Raw genomic sequence first — 17,284 nt, 5'->3', positions numbered from 1 at the left:
CCCATCTATTCTTACTCCTTATGATTTAAATATTTCAGTTGTGTCTTTTCACAAATGTTGCCTTTACAGATTAGAATCCTATAAATAGCACTGATCTCTAAGGAAGGTGATCTCATCCAGACCCTTTAAGTATTATTCCAGTTTCCTATCCATGTCAAAATGAAGACCTCAATCTCAGGTGGCTGCCTTCTTAAAGGAGTTTTTAATAATGTGAAATTCATTTTCTGTGATGTCTAGACTCTTCCTTTTAGACAATGAAATGCTCCGACTTGCTGATTACTGCTGAACTTGTTGACAACTGAGGATGTTGACTGGAGCACGTACGTGCAGAGGGGAACAGCTGCTCTTGCCAGCTGCCTTGTCCTCTGTATAGACATAAACACTGTGCAAGGAGCCTCTGCAGGTCAGGAGACAGAGAACTCACTGAGGTGGCTATAAGGAATCAGTTTTGCTTAGTCAATTCATCTATATGTATCTGGACCAAGGGATGCTGAGCTCTTACCTCTGTGACTAAGGGTAAGGATTCTGAAGCCCAGATACCTGGAATCAATATCTGGCTCTGCCACCCAGCTTTCTACCTTTTGGCATTATTTGCTTAACCTAACTGTCTTCAGCTTCCTTACCTATAGATGGAGATACTAGGTGTTGTATTTTTTTAATAGGGTTTTTGAGGATTAAATGTAACTATTAATAATTCCAGCAGCAAATATCAATCAAGTTCCTATTCCATTCCAATTACCAGGAACAAGATAGAAATAGCCTTTCCCTTTATAGAATTTAGAGTCTTTTTTTCACACCCAAACTCTGATCCATTTGAGGGTTGTAAAGTCAATGGTGAAATGTGACCACCTTTTGTTTTAAATGGATTAGGATAGGATTTTACAAAATAAGAGTTTTAGGAAACTTTTTAATATTTTTATATGTATGTATGGCCTGGGTCGTGATCTAAAATGGATTTTTTTAGTCTAATAAAGATCAGCAATTAAACAGCAACTTGGGTATAGCTTATGTGATAAGTGAAGTGTCATGGGAACATGGTAAAGTCATATGATCCCCTTCCGATAAGCACACAGAATCAGAGAAGCTGTCCAGGAGGAAGTGACATTGAAGCTGAGACTTAAAGGATGAGTAGAAATTAACCAAAAGAAGTTGGGGGAGGTTGGACGGGAAGCAGTTCCTTTCAGAGCAGTAAGGAGCCCTGGTTAACAAAGCCAGGAGAGAGCTGTTCAGATTGGCACGGTGTGTGTGTGGGGGTGGGGGAGGGTGAAGGGGGGCGGGTGGAGGTGATGGTGGCATCTTCGTTGTGGCACATGGGCTTAGTTGCCCCATGGCACGTATGATCTTAGTTCCCCTGAGCAGGGATCAAACCTGAGTCCCTTGCATTGGAAGGCAGATTCATAACCACTGGGCCACCAGGAAAATCTCTCAGATTTGCATTTTAGAAAAGCACTCCGGCTGCTTGTACAGAATGGGCAGATTTGGTAGGGAGAGTGTTTAGTAATTTCTGGACACAGTGGTCTAGACTAGGGTGGGAGCAGTGGGCACTGAGAGGGGACAGAACCCTGGTGATTGATGGGGCTGAAAGCGTTGGTCTGGGATGACACCCACCTGACTCACATGTCTGACAACTAATTTACAGAGGCTGCAGGGGACAAATCTAAGTCTGTAAGCCCCAAGCCCCTGACTTGAGGAACTGTTCCTGTAAACGGGAAGACAGGGCCTTTCCATCATTTTGCAAATCATTTTTTCATCACATTGGACATATCTGTAGACTACTGCCGGGCCTAGCAGTTGGCAGGGTTTCACATTCCAAAGTGGGACGGCTCTTGGCAGGAGATGGAAAGCTGGAAGCAGAATGCAAACTGGGCGAGCTAGGCACCTTGTATGAGAAAAGAGAAAAAAAAAGGGATGGTACTTTCCCATCTGATCCAGAATATCTGGTCAGAAAATAATTTTAAAGGACAGATAATTCAAAGATGTTTCTATTTGGCTTTGAAATGCCGTGCATTTTTGGCAGGGATCTATCTTGCCAAATGTTTTGCTAAGGCGTCATTTTGCATTCCCTGAACACAGACCATCTGGGCAGCAGGGGGCTGAGCCTGAACCCAGGAGGGAGTCTGGGGGGCTGGCTGAGGAGGTCCTGATGCTTGAAAATTGGACGGAGACCACAGCTCTCTCTTATCACCCCAGTTGATCAACATGTGTCTGTCTACCTGTGTCCTGCCACAGAGCACGAGCTTTTTCTGACCTAGGCCTTCACATGGTGACTTGAAAAGTAGCTCCCTAGTTTTCAGCACACAGTGTGTCCTACTCCTATCTCTGGACACTCACAGGGCCACCTCTATTCCGCAGGGGGCAGCCCACTGACCCAGGGCTCCACAGCAACCTCAAAATCAAACCATATTTGGAGCAGGAGGCAGGCTGTTTACAGACGTTACCATAAAAGACATTTTAAGTTATATCCCGTCCTATTTTACAGAAGAGCTGTAAACGGGACAGACCAGAAGGCCCCTTTCCTGTTATTCATAAATAAGATAGCTGCTTCCAGACAAGTGAAAAGATTAGCTTATCTTCCCTGGCTCAAGCCTACCTAAGAGAGGAAAAGAGTCTCATTGCACAGAAATCACTTAAACAAAGGGTCTCTCCCATTTAGAACTTAGAAGAAATGTCAGGGTGGCAGCCACTCCCTACTAAAGAATTCCAAGCATTCCCCCTTTTCTCAATCTGGAGGATGCCAAGCCAGGGTAGTGGCTTGGTCCAGACTAGAATTCACAGGGAATAATTAGTAACAGGCCCAAATCTGGAAGTTCAAGGAAACTGGTTTTCCCCAATCTGTAGTAAAATTAAGCACTGATTTTTTTTCTTGTTCTTCATTTTCTTAAAAAAAAAATCTTCCCGCTTTATTGAAGTACAATTGACATATAAAATTATTAGATGTTTTAAGTGTCCACCATGGTGATTTCATATCTATAAATTATATATATATATATGGGACCCTATATATATATGGGGCCCCCCACCCCTGCACCTAGTTACATCCATCACCTCGTGCATCTTTTTTTTTTTTTTTTTTGCCTGTGGAAGAACACTTAAGTTCCAAGTACTGTTTTTCATAATCAGAAAAGAGGGCATTTCCTTCTTCCCCAGAGCTGGCTAACAGTTTCTTCACAGGAAACTCGCAATCCTTAAAAGATGCTCTATGACCCAACTCCTTTTCCCAAGTGTCAGTTCTTTCATTTCGTAGAACCTTGTTCCTAAAGAGGATGAGCTAACAAACTAACGCCGTTGCAGTGTTTTGAAAAACCCAGCAGACGTTTCTTTGACTCGGTTTTCCGAAAACCTGAAGGAAGCCAAGCCACGCGGCATGTGACCTGACACCCACCTCTTCCCGTCCTTTAATGCCTCCTAGGTTGGAGGTGGCCAAGGCGGACTTCGGAGGCATGCCCAGACCTTTAGAACAGATTCCCCACCTCCATGCCAGACACTAGTCCCATCTGCACTCCTCTGTTCCTCATACACACACGTCTCATAGGTCATTCTCAGAGAACAGCCAGGAAGGGAAAGAAAACGTGTGCTAAAGCAACAGGTTCCACCCACAGCCTGAACTTGGAAGGGGAGGCTGGAGCCAGGCGACAGGAGCTGGGCGGCGGAGGGAGAGGAAGCGGCGAGGAGGAAGGTGGAAGGGAAATGATGGTGCATGACCACGGAGCACACGTCACTCGGGCTCCCACATGGGCTCGTGTATGTGCGCGTGTAGGGGGAGGGAGGTCCTGCAAGGGGTCACCCGGGGACTTCCGCGTGGGTTTCGGAGGCAGGGGCCTGCGCTTTGGGGTGCCTGGAGGTTTAGGCGGGGTAATGAACCCCGCAGAGAGGGCTTGAGGCGCGCGCAGGAAATATGAGTGTGTTTGGGGGGTTAAAATTCACCACTCTCCCCAGGGAGCCGGCCCTGCTAAGTGGCCATGTCTACGTCCCTTTGGCCCCCGAGTCCCCTTCCCTTGGGCCTTTTCCCGGCCCCTCCAACCTTGTCCCCTCCCGGCCTCCCGCCCCAGCCTGCGGCCGAGAAAGCCGGGAGAGCGGACTCCGCCGCGCCCGGCAGCCTCTGGGCATGCTCGGTGGCGGGACCCGCTTCGCGCCGGCAGGGCGCGTCCTCCTTCCCCCAGGGCGGCGGCGGCGCCTGCAGCCACGGCCGCCGCGCCCCGGCCCCGCACACCTTTGGGGGCGGCGGGAGCCACCCTGCCCAGTGGGAGCCGAGAGGGCCCCCCACCCGGAGCCTTCCAGCGACCAGAGGCGGGGCTGGCTCAAGGGGCGCGGAGGCGGGAGTGAGACCTCCGAGCTGCCTGCGGTTCCTTAGAAAGTAAAAGCTCAGCTCTCTAGCGGAGCCGGCCTCCCGGCCGCCGGCGGGGGCGGGGCGGGGCCGGGTAAGGGGTGGTCTCCGCGCCTAGCGCGAGGTGCGAATTTAGTAGCCGCCCACCCTCTTCTTGGTGCCCGCCCCCAGGGAATTAGAATTCTCTGGGAAAGTGTCTGGTTGTCGGAGAATCCCTGGAGCGGGGTGCGGGGGCGCACCCGGCACAAAATGGTTAAAAAAGTCCACGCGCGACCAGGGGCCCCTGTTATGAAAAGTCTGCGCGCCAGCGCCTGGGCACCCCCTTTGCTGATTTGAGGGTCAGTAGTCCGGAGGAAATCCGCTCGTCGCAGGGGAAAGGATGCGATGAGGGAAGCCTCAAGCCGTGCCGGCTCCCACCCCGACGCCTTCTCGGGGGCGCACCTCCAGCCTGAGGGGCGCGGGGCACTACTGGGCCGGGGCGTTCGTGGCGGGCGGCGGGCGGCCGGCCGGAGCAGGCTCGGTCAGCGGCTCACTCTCTCTGCCTCCTCCCCCCAGGATTACCGAGAGGATGGGATGGATCTAGGCAGTGACGCCGGCAGCAGCAGCAGCAACAGCAGCCGCGCCAGTTCGCAGTCCAACTCCACCAAAGTGACCCCTTGCTCCGAGTGCAAATCCTCGTCGTCGCCGGGGGGCAGCCTGGACTTGGTGTCTGCCCTGGAGGACTATGAGGAGCCCTTCCCGGTCTACCAGAAGAAGGTGATTGATGAGTGGGCGCCGGAGGAGGACGGGGAGGAGAAGGAAGAGGAGGACGGGCGCCACGAGCGAGGGTACAGGGATGACCGCTGTCCGGCCCGGGAGCCGGGGGACGTGAGCGCCGGGACCCGCAGCGGCGGGGGCAGGAGCGCCACCACCGCCATGCCGCCCCCGGTGCCCAACGGCAACCTCCACCCGCACGAGCTCCAGGACCTCAGGCACAATGGCAACGTGGTGGTGGCCGGCCGGCCGAGCGGCTCCCGGGCCCCGCGCCGGGCGGTCCAGAAGCCCCAGCCGGCAGGGGGCCGGCGCGGCGGCCGGGGCCCGGCGGCCGGGGGCCTCTGCCTTCAGCCCACGAACAGCGGGACGTGCGTCCCTGAGGAGCCCCCGGTTCCCCCTATGGACTGGGAGGCGCTGGAGAAGCATCTGGCTGGGTTGCAGTTCCGGGAGCAGGAGGTGCGGAACCAAGGCCAGACGAGGACCAACTCCACCTCCGTAAGTTGGCCGGGGTGCGTGCTCACGCGCGCACACACGTACCCACCCCGCGCACGGCCCGCACGCTCCCTCCCCGCGCTCGCGCCAGCCGCCGGCCCCATTCATTCAGCCGCGAGGGTGGGGGCCGGGCCGGGGAGGCTGTCTTCTGCTTCCCCGGGGTACGGTTGCTCAGTCTTTGAGCTGTCTGGGTTTGCAGGATGGGCGGAGAGGAGGGAGGGGCGGATAGAGGGCAACGGAAAGTCGGGTTAGTGGAACTGGCGACTCATTTTAATGGAATTACTTATGGAGACGAGACTGTGAGTCACTTGCCTGAAAATAAATCCGGGGAGATTTTGGCACCAAAGCCGGTACCCTGCGGGTGATATTTCAAGTCGTAATACTCGTGGTTTTGTCAAGCGTGGCGGGTCTCCCTTCGCTGCCACTGATGTCTCGCCCATATATAGGCTGTCCCTGCGCAGAAGCATGCATTCGCCTGCCCACACCTCCGGTGAGGCAGCACGCGTTGTTCCCTCTTGACGTGTGTGCGGATGCTCCGGAATTGGAATGGGCTGACCGCCAGTACTCAGACTTTTTTCCTTTCTGAAACCCGACTTATTGTTGACCTGCTAGGATAAGGGAGTGGTTCTTTCCTCTGTCGGCTGACTCACCCCACTGTCCGGTGAATCCCTCCTAGTTTTGATAAGGAGCCACTTGCAGTTCCTTACCAGAGGCTTGTGCCTCAGTTCAGGAAACTCAGAGAGGAAAGGGTACTAGAGTGGAAAAGAGGGAGGGAAGGAGGGCTGCATCTATAAAGAGAAGCTCTGGCAGGTTCACACTAGTCTCGACATCTCTTTTTGCCCCTGAGAGGAGAGCAGATAAATGACTTAAAAGAACAGCATTATGAGAGTAGCTCCTCTATTTATCACTGTTTCGGGAGAAAGCAACAGTTGTAATTTGAAATCATTAATGACGATCGCACGTGGGGTTGAAGGGTACACAGTTTAAATGAGAGTCTCTCTGTGTGTGGCAGCTGTGTGGCAGTGTGGGAGAATGCTTGCTCGCAGGTGTAATTTTTGGCTTCCTTGCCCCAGGGCTACTGGAAATTGGGTGCATGCACTTATGACTTCAGGGGTAAGGACAGTAACTGTGTTTCACAGAGAAATTGGCATGGCTTCTATAAGAGAGAGCTCTTGGCTGACAGAGCCTATTGGTTAGTGTCCCTTGAGAAAGTACCTATTAAATTAACACACTCGTTTTAATCCCAGCTGTTTACCATGGCCACTAGCAGACTCGGAATCTTTCCATTACAGCCAGTACTTGCTCTTGTATATTGCAATTCAAAACATCCTTCTCCCACTTAGTGCTGAGAAAAAATATCTGATTAAGCTCCCTGGACTTAAACAGTGACTTGGAGATAAATAAGTTTCCTTTACTATGGCCTGACATTTTTACATTCCAGGAAAATGTAATCATTGGGTTATGCATGCAAAGTTAGGGTTTAACGATGACAATGAGCTCCATTATTCAGAATGTTCTTGAGCACCCATGTTGTTGTTGGTCAGTTACTAGGTTATGTCTGACTCTGGGACCCCATGGACTGCAACATGCCAGGCTTCCCTGTCCTTCACTATCTCCTGGAATTTGCTTAAACTCATGTGCATCAAGTCGGTGATGCCATCCAACCATCTCATCCTCTGTCGCTTCCTTCTTCTCCTGCCCTCAATCTTTCCCAGCCTCAGGATCTTTTCCAATGAGTTAGCTCTTTGCATCAGATGGCCAAAGTATTTGAGCTTCAGCTTCAGCATCAGTCCTTCCAGTGAATATTCAGGGTTGATTTCCTTTAGGATTGACTGGTTTGATCTCCTTGCTGTCCAAGGGACTCTTCATGACTTCTGTGCTAAATTCAAAGTCTGATTCCCAGGGCTGCAGTCCACAGAGGCCTGGAATTATGGTGAGCAAGGTAGGGATACAGATTGACTTCCTTCTAGGAACTTAAAATCTAATGGCTCACCTAACAGACCTGCTTCTGCCAACACACACACACACACAAACTCCTTTCTAGCTATTGTGGAGACTGAATCTTTCCTTCTTGGGCCATCTTTGAAACCTGAGGTGTCTTGTCTCCTCACCTAGTAAACAGTTTGCTTGTGTGGGTTCCTCCTCCTTCCTTCCCTCACCCTCCTGAAGATGTCCCCTCTGGGCATTTCTTTCACAGAAATTTGGGTTCCATTGCTCTAAAGCAAGTATGTGTACAGGAAAAATGGGAGGGGGAAATGGCCTTTGAGGTTGTTGAATATTGAATTTTTCCATAGTTGGGAAAAATTTGAACAAAACTACTAGCCATTATTGGGTTAGAATAGTGATTATCAAGCTGTAAGTTCTCCCTGAAATCAGCTTATCACATTTTTAAAAAATAAAATTAAATAGAATGTACTACAGTGACTGATTTTTTTCGAAGTTTTATTTCAGTTGTATGTAGACACTGGGTTACAGTGTAAGATTTCTTTTGCTCTGTGGGTCACTGTCATAAAAGTATGGAAAACACTGATTAAAATCCTGTTTACTTCTGCCTGGAATAAGTGTGAGAATTTATAACCCTGGGGACAGAAGCTTGAGAGTCACAAAGGTGTTGGTGTGGAAGAAGTCTGTCTTGAAGGAACTGCTCAAATCGAGTGTTATTTTTTCAGTTCAGTTCAGTTCAGTTCAGTTTAGTCTCTCAGTCGTGTCTGACTCTTTGCGACCCCATGAATCGCAGCACGCCAGGCCTCCCTGTCCATCACCAACTCCCGGAGTTCACTCAGACTCATGTCCATCGAGTCCGTGATGCCATCCAGCCATCTCATCCTTTGTCGTCCCCTTTTCCTCCTGCCCCCAATCCCTCCCAGCATCAGAGTCTTTTCCAATGAGTCAACTCTTCGCATGAGGTGGCCAAAGTACTGGAATTTCAGCTTCAGCATCATTCCCTCCAAAGAAATCCCAGGGCTGATCTCCTTCAGAATGGACTGGTTGGATCTCCTTGGAGTCCAAGGGACTCTCAAGAGTCTTCTCCAACACCACACTTCAAAAGCATCAATTCTTCGGCACTCAGCCTTCTTCACAGTCCAACTCTCACATCCATACGTGACCACTGGAAAAACCATAGCCTTGACTAGACGGACCTTTGTTGGCAAAGTAATGTCTCTGCTTTTGAATATGCTCTCTAGGTTAGTCATAACTTTTCTTCCAAGGAGTAAGCGTCTTTTAATTTCATGGCTGCAGTCACCATCTGCAGTGATTTTGGAGCCCCAAAAAATAAAGTCTGACACTGTTTCCACTGTTTCCCCATCTATTTCCCATGAAGTGATGGGCACCTCCTTAAAAGCTGGGTGTGGAATTTGATAGAAAACAACAAAATTCTGTAAAGCAATTATCCTTCAGTAAAAAATAAATAACATAAAAAGTTGTATGCAGGTTTCCCTGGTGGCTCTGGAGAAGAATCTGCCTGCCAATGCAGGAGACACGGGTTCAACACAGGTTCAATCCCTGGTCCAGGAGGATCCCACATGCTCCGGAGCAACTGAGCCCAAACACTGTAACTGCTGAGCCTGTGCACTAGAGCCTGAGAACCTCAGTTACTGAGCCCATGTGCTGCAACTGCTGAAGTCCGTGTACCCCAGAGCCTGTGCTTTGCAACAAGAGAAGCCACTGCAAGTGGTAAAGAACCTACCTGCCAACGCAAGAGATGTAAGAGATGAGAGTTCAGTCCCTGGGTCGGGAAGATCCTCTGAAGGAGGGCATGGTAACCTATTCCAGTATTCATGCCTGGAAAATCCCATGGACAGAGGAGCCTGGTGGGCTGTGTCCACAGGGTTGCAAAAAGTGGGACACTACTGAAGCAACTTAGCGCGCACTCACTGCAATGAGAGGCCTGTGCACCGCAGCTGGAGAGTAGCCCCTGCTCTCCACAGCTGGAGAAAAGCCTGCGCAGCAGCAGAGACCCAGCACAGCCATAAATAAATAAATCATTTTTAAACAGGCTGTATGCAAATATATTTAAGTGAAGTTAATACATAGTACTGAGAGGAAGGGTATAAAATGAAAAAGAAGGGCACCTCTTTTTCCTCTGTGAGGAGACCCAAATGAGCTATTCCCACCTCACGACTTTTGCCTGTGTGGTTAGCTCTGTGTGGAATTGAGTGACTGGTTCCTTGTTGTCATCTCAGACTGTACTCAACTCACTTCCTCGGAGAGGCTGTCCCTAAGCCCCCTCCCAAGTGCAGCGTAAGGCACTCCACCCTCTACCCAGGCACTCCTTGTGTATTTTCTTGGTGCTTGTCACTGCCTGACATGATCGTATTCAGTTCTTCATTTTTGGTCTTCTTAGAATCGAGTTGGAATGAAGTGGGCTAGCCTGCATTGTTTTATTGCTGTAACCTAGTATCTGTGTTAGTTCTTGAATATTGAATGAATGAAGTGTTTATAAGACTCACATGCCCCGGACCTAAAAACCAGTCCCCTTATTGTACCGTTGAGAAAATTGAGCCCCAGAGAGGTTAAGTGATTTGCAGAAGACCCCAGTAAGAAAATCATGAAAGGGATTTTGTTCTTTCTTCTGTTGCTAGATTGGGGATTTTTCCTTTCTCCAGTTGTGGGGTTTTGCTTAAAATTAATTGAAAGGAAAGAGCTTCCACCTTCCTGAAATAAAGGGTTTCCTAATGGCAGGTCCTCTCTTGTGTTTCCTCAGTGTTAAGGACAAGTAAACCAGGAGATCATCAAAATCCCATGACTTTATGAGTCTCTTCTCACAGACGGGCTTTGGTTTGGTTTGGTTTGAATGGAATAATATTGAGTTCTGTCCATCAAAGCAGTGACAGCCTCCTCACCCTTGTTCATGCCCCTTTCACCTCTCACCTACAGTGACAGGCTCAAAATGAAGGACTGAGATTGCAAAGATGTGTTGACAATCAGCTGTCTCTAATTTAGGGAAGATTTAGAGGCAAATTTAAAAACACAGTGTTTGGGTAGGATGAAAAACCTAGGGCTGACCTTAACTTTGTGACCATTTCAAGTAGCTAATCTCTTTTGCTGCCAGTGGATGGGGAGGAGCGTGGATGCCCCTGGGAACTGTCTTTGGTGTCAGAGCAGGAGGGGCCTGGGGAGTCTTGAAGGAGCCTCTGGTGACCTGACTTCCTGCTGTCTCCTCTGAGCCGTTCCAGCACAAACCTGCATGGCCTCAGATGGCCCAGCCCCTCCTCAATGTCCAGCCCCTCACCTTGATGTCCGAGCCTTGAGGGCAGCGAGGTCACTTTACTCCACTGCCTTATCCCCAGTAGCTCCCTTGGGCCCCAGGGATGCCTGGCATTATGGAGGGGCTGGGTAGGGGGTGAGGTTCCATCCAACAACCAGAACTATTCCCCGAAGTCTCCCCTTCAGTTGGCCAGACCTCACCCCCATCCCGTGTCCCTGTGTTTCTCATGGTCCTGCCCTGCACCTGCAGGTGTGTAAAGGCTCTTGGTAAACTCAAGGGCCGCACACAACCCAGAACTAGAATACCAAGTTATGTGAGTCCTGCCCCCATATGTTCACTGTGCTGTGCTGTGCTTAATCGCTCTGCTGTGCTTAATTGCTCTGCTGCTGCTGCTAAGGCACTTCAGTCGTGTCTGACTCTGTGCGATCCCACAGACGGCAGCCCACCAGGCTCCCCCGTCCCTGGGATTCTCCAGACAAGAACACTGGAGTGGGTTGCCATTTCCTTCTCCAGTGCATGAAAGTGAAAAGTGAAAGTGAAGTCGCTCAGTTGCGTCCGACTCTTAGCGACCCCATGGACTTCAGCCCACCAGGCTCCTCCGTCCATGGGATTTTCCAGGCAAGAGTACTGGAGTGGGGTGCCGTTGACTTCTCCGGCTTAATCGCTCAGTCATGTTCAATTTTTTGTGACCCTATGGATTGTAGCCACCATCTGAGCCACCGGGAAAGCCGATTGTCTTCCTGCCTACTCTTTGAGAACTGATATGGACAACTCTTAGGGAAACCTGAATTTCTTTTCCTGTTTCCCTCTTCTGAACACATTCCCAAGTGGTCGGCTTTCCCTTTCTCCTGCTTCTCCAGGACCTTAGTTTGTCACAGTATCATTCATCTGTCTCCCCATCACCCCAGGTGGAGTTGGGGTGCCCACTGCCTCAACCTACTCCTCTTCCTAAATGGAGTGTAACTTCACTCCTTTTTCTCAATGGTCTTTCTGTGAAATTTTTTCAGGCTTTGTGATACTTCATGTTAAGCCTGTTCTACCTCTGGAAAGCCACTCCTTTTTTCTCCCTTTGACTTCTCCTTTTGATTTTTTATTAAAAAAACAAACAAACAAACAAACAGCTCCATTGAGGCAGAATTGACATACAATTAACTGCACATTTAAAGTATGCAGTCTGATGAGTTGTGACTTATGTGTACATCGGTGAAACCATGGCTAAAGTCGAGGTAATGAACCTGTCTTTCATTCCCCGAAGTAAATGCATGCTGCTTTGTAATCCCCCCATTCTGTCCCTTGGCAACCGCTGATTTCATTTCTATCACTATGAGTTAGCTTGGATTTTCTAAAACTAATGTAAAAGGAATTATATAGTATGCACTCATCTTTTTGTCTGACATGTTTCAGTGAGCATATAATTATTTTGTGCTTCGTCTGTGTTGTTGTGTGTGTTAATAGCGCATTCCTTTTGATTGCTGAGTCCCATTTTGTGGATATACTCTATTGCCCAGTTGAGGGACCTTTGGGTTGTTTCTATTTATTTGTTTTTGTCTATAACAAATAAAAGTGTTATGAATATTCACATACAAGTCTTTCCATGAACAGATTCTTTTACTTCTCTTGGGAAAATACCTAAGAATGGAATGACTGGATCGTATGAGAGGTGTGTGTTTAACTGTTTGAGAAGTTGCCTGTTTTCTAAAGAAGTTGCCCAATTTGATGTTGGCTTCCTCTCCCACCAGTTGCTGTATTCCTCCTATGTTCTTGGGGACTGGCGGGACATGTCTCTTCAGGTGATTGGGGTAACTGCTCCCCTCTGCCTTAAGAGAAAACCCCAGCAAAATACCAGGATCACATCTTATATCCAACCTGCAGTCATTATACTCATTGTTCAGAAAAAGAAAAGGACTCGTTTTTAAATTAGAATTCTAATTGTAGACCTGAAACATTTTAATCACCGTTTTATTATTTTTTTTACTGTCTATGACAGGTGCATTTCCCTCTTTTAATGAGAAGATGAGAATAATTTTAATTGACATGTTAATTGAAAGTAGATTCTCCTGGTGAAGTTATTTCCAAAGTACGTGAAAGCAGTTTTTCTTTTTATTTGTTTGTACTATTAACCAGTAGCAAACTTTAAATTACCTACATTTCTTCCTACAATAGTACTAATTACAGGTTGTTTTCAGTATATTCTGTAAGAATTACAACCCAGTTACTCCTCCATCAACAACACTGCTAAAGTAGCTTTGAATGGCTAAGTAGTTTGTTTCCTTAGTTACTTAGGCTATGTTTAAATTACATGAATTCTTGTTTTTATAGACTAAATTAAGACATCTTTATTATTCCTGCAAAATATAGTAAAGTTTGTATTTAATAAGTTATGTGATTCCTCAGCCTGGGACACCACAGTGAAAACATTCTGAGTGGTTTGCAGTTACCATTTATCCTTCTTAGCACGACGTGACCGTATTACAATCACTTTTTTTTAAAACCATAACTGGAAATGATTGGGGCTGACTGTATTCTGTGTATCACCTTACTTTGAAATATTTAGTGTCATCACTGTCTGCTTTTCTAATTTATGTTGATTCCTGTTTAAGAGCTGCAAGGCTGCTCTATCCATTAGCATGTAACTCAAGAAAGAAATATGATTGGCTTTTCCAAAAAAAAAAAAATAGGTTGCAGGTTAACCATAGGTTCTCAGGCTCTGTGTATTTCAGCTACCATCAGATAGTTCACCCGGCTGCAGAAGAACCTTTGGAAAATATTGTAGTTGGATTCAAGGAAATCTATGCCCACCAGTTGGTTTGCACATCATGGTCCTTTAGAACCTTCTGAGGAACAGTCATGGTGCAGATCTGAAAAACAGATGCAGATATGCTCATCACACATTCTCTGAGCTGTTTGAGCATCTCCCCACTGACATCGCATCCCTTTCCTCCATCCATTTCTAGCTCAGCCTGCACTTTCAACTCCAGATCCTTTGCCTGGTATTCCTTGTGACTTCACTCCCAGGAAGGCCCAGCACGAGCCCTTTCCTCTATAGCAGGACCAGACATTATTGGCCACCAAACAGCCCAGCACTGTCTTCCCCAAGGACAGCTCTTGGGTGTCTTAGGGCCTCACTGCTTTGGGAAGCCATACCTGATCATCTCAGCTCTGAGCAACTTCTCCTCTGAACTTCTTATTCCACTTAAGTTCCACTTTCTCATTCTTAGGCTTTCAAAAGCTCATCCCCGGCAAAACTCAGACCAGATCTGTCAATTTCTGCTTCCAGGCATTCTCTTTTTGTGGGCATATCTCTTGTCTGCCCCACTATTTTAAATCCTTCCATCCCTTCAAACACATACATATATAGGGTTGGGCATTTTCTGAGGACTAGCCATTTGATTGGAGAAGGCAATGGCACCCCACTCCAGTACTCTTGCCTGGAAAATCCCATGGACGGAGGAGCCTGGTAGGCTGCAGTCCATGGGGTCGCTAGAGTCAGACATGACTGAGCGACTTCACTTTCACTTTTCACTTTCATGCATTGGAGAAGGAAATGGCAACCCACTCCAGTGTTCTTGTCTGGAGAATCCCAGGGACGGGGAAGCCTGGTGGGCTGCCGTCTATACCGTCACACAGAGTCAGACACGACTGAAGCGACTTAGCAGCAGCAGCAGCCGTTTGATGGATGCTTGTTATCTGTATTAATGCATTTTGTACCACTTGTTTAGTTTTTAAATTTGCTCAAAGCTGCTATACTATGAGCTAATTCATAGGACTATGAATTAGTCATAGTCCTAATAATAGTAATTCCAGGTCCTTCCTTAAGAGCTTCTCTAAACTCTGTGACATTACATTTGCATTTTAAAAGAAATTTGTTTTTACTCCTGGACCTTTGCACCAAAGACATGAATGGTTTTGTTTTCTTACCTCTGAAATTCAATCCTAAGAATTTTTTTTTTTTTTTTTTTTAAACAACAAGGGCCTTTGCAAATGTTTTTCTTTAGCTGCTTTACGTTCCTTGAGCTCTTAGGACTGATGACGCTTTATACACTTACTGCTTTTATACTGTCAGTCACTGGGAGATTATTTTGCACACAGCTTTTGGAGACATTCGAGTGTCAAATATGAAACTGAGCATTTTTAATAGAAAAGTAGTAAGATTTTAAAGATAGAAAGGATCTAAGAGGTCAACTCATCAAACCGTCACCACTTTCAGAGGAGGAAACAGGCTTATGACGATTAAGCGTCTTCACCTACCTTCCTCAACCCAGGACTGACCCGTCTCAGGTCACCTGGCTCACAGTTTCCACTTTTAATGAACTCTGTCCCCTTCCGCTATCTTTTTTTATTTTTATTTTTTATTTTTAAGGTTTTTATATATTTATTTATTTATTTATTTTTTAATTTAAAAATCTTTAATTCTTACATGTGTTCCCAAACATGAACCCCCCTCCCACCTCCCTCCCCATAAAAATCTTTTCACAACTTAATTAGAGGATAGATCCAGCCTCATCACTTAAGAGCTTCACGACTAGAAGTAGATTCTAATTTTTATCACCTGATAGAAAAGTTTCATTTTATTGTTTTTCTCTTTTTCTTTTTAAAACCCATATTGTAATACAATTATAAACTTGGTCTCTTCCATTCAGAATTTAGCTAATTACTGTGTGTATTTCTACCAACAGAACAGTGTTCTCCTTGAGCTGACAGATTTTTTTTTCCTGTCCTTTCTTATCTGTAAATACCTTCCTCTGACTGTCCACCCTCCTTTCCAGCACTGGGGGACACACAGTCCTCTCCTCTCACGGGTTCAGGGCTAACTGACCCTTGAGAACCCTGCAAGGACTCACCTGAGCTCCAGGAGACAGAGCAGGAAGCTGCGAGGGTGAGGGCTCACCGTTGAGTACATCACTTCTGTTTACAGTCTCTCCATTGACTGTCGGGCTGTGAGGTGGTGCCTGTGTTCAAAGACAGAGGAGAGAAGACCTCTCTGTGACTCACTCAACAAGGTGATTGATTTTGTTTTGAAAATGATTTTGTTTTGTCTAGACAGAGTTTTGGGCTTGCCTGGTGGGTCACATGGTAAAGAATCCACCTGCAGCGCGGGAGACCTGGGTTTGATCCCTGAATTGGGAAGATCCCTGGAGGAGGCAGCCCACTCCAATATTGCCTGAAGAATTCCCATGGATAGAGGAGTGTGGCGGGGGTCACAAAGAATCGGATGCAGCTGAGCGACTAAGCACAGCACAGCACAGAGTTTCAAGTGATCATTTATTATGAGCCTCCAATAGAGCAAAATTACAAAAACCAAGAAAAAGACTAGAAATAAAGGCATTTATGGAGTTCAGGAGCAGCCCATGGAATAGTCTCCATTAGGACTCTGGCTTCTTTAGAATATGGGTGAGAACTAGGAATAGAAAAATGGATGTCAGGGAAGGGAGATGTGTTTGGATTTTTCTGTTGCCTGTATGATGTTTCTTACTCTTCCAGTTAAATCTGTAGAACTGAGCCATCACTCTTTATTCTTGTCAGGTCCAGAAGAGGTGTGATAATTCACCTTCACTTGCCAAGCTTCATCAAATCCCTAAGTGTGCTCACTATTCCAAATGTTCTTGTTTGCTTTGTTTTGGTTTGGTCTGATTGCTATTTCACTTTTGCGAGTGTTTCTGTTATTTTCTTGTGTATTTCTTTGTTAATTATGTCCAGCATGTGTTTTCACCCATCTTTATCACTTGTTTTGCTCTGTTTTCATTCATAAATGTTTTAACCTAATTTTGTTCTCTCCTCCTGACCTGTTTTTTAATATTTATGTTATTTAAGTTATTCTTATTTTTTCCTACTTCCATGGTATTTTCTCAGTAAAGTATATGTGATTCTAAAGGTGATGACTTAGGTTAGGAACACCGAGGTGATAGGAATGAACTTGACCAGTCTTGTTCGGCCCCTTGTTCAGGTTGATGGTTATTTAAGTACTTGTAACTAAAATATTTTTTAGTTATATTTAAGTGGCATGAGGTTATTCTTAAACCAAAGCTTACTGGGAGTGAAAAAATTACCAGTTTTCTTCAATCTAGCATTGTATATCAGATTTCCTAATAATTACCTCTTGTATATGTCCATTTTACTTATACCCCTGTATCTCCATCCAAATAGTTTATGTTTGTAATTGAATGGCCTTTCTGGTATATCCATCATCAACAATATCATGTTCATCTTTCTCTCTTTTTCTATTTTTCAACATCTTTCCTTAATATTTATGGCTCATGAAAGTGATTGTGAATCTTCCTTGGGGTATTAGCACAGTATACAAAAAAAAAAAAAAGCTTCAATTTTTATGGATTACAGGGAGCAATGCATTAGTCAGCAACTGATTTCTGCAAATTCATCACTTCAAGAGTTTTATTACCCATGTCCTAATAGATATGATTGATTCTTCAGAACTCTTCCTTGTAGAAATAATGTCTTAGTTATTCACAGACTTTTTGACTGTTTTTTCTTTCTTTTTTACAAAATGT

General features: G+C 46.5%; 1 protein-coding gene across 5 annotated transcripts in view; it reads left to right on the top strand.

Moving 5' to 3' along the window:
- Positions 1 to 3,687: 3,687 nt before the first annotated feature.
- SCHIP1 (schwannomin interacting protein 1) overlaps positions 3,688 to 17,284 on the top strand; it is a 151,547-nt gene continuing 137,950 nt past the window's right edge. Inside the window, exons 1-2 of one of the 5 annotated variants that reach the window (XM_068986366.1) lie at positions 3,688 to 3,741; positions 4,880 to 5,572. In XM_068986366.1, the coding sequence (XP_068842467.1) occupies positions 3,688 to 3,741; positions 4,880 to 5,572 (747 nt within the window). Of the gene's footprint in view, positions 3,742 to 4,268; positions 4,355 to 4,538; positions 4,663 to 4,716; positions 5,573 to 17,284 lie in introns of those variants that run through there. The other 4 variants (XM_068986376.1, XM_068986371.1, XM_068986393.1 and 1 more) reach the window with 4 other exon arrangements.

The sequence above is a fragment of the Capricornis sumatraensis genome, chromosome 1 (genome assembly GCF_032405125.1).
Source record: "Capricornis sumatraensis isolate serow.1 chromosome 1, serow.2, whole genome shotgun sequence".
Lineage (NCBI taxonomy): Eukaryota > Metazoa > Chordata > Mammalia > Artiodactyla > Bovidae > Capricornis > Capricornis sumatraensis.
The sequence above is the reverse complement of the archived record's forward strand: the minus strand, read 5'-3'. Positions and strand labels throughout refer to the sequence as shown.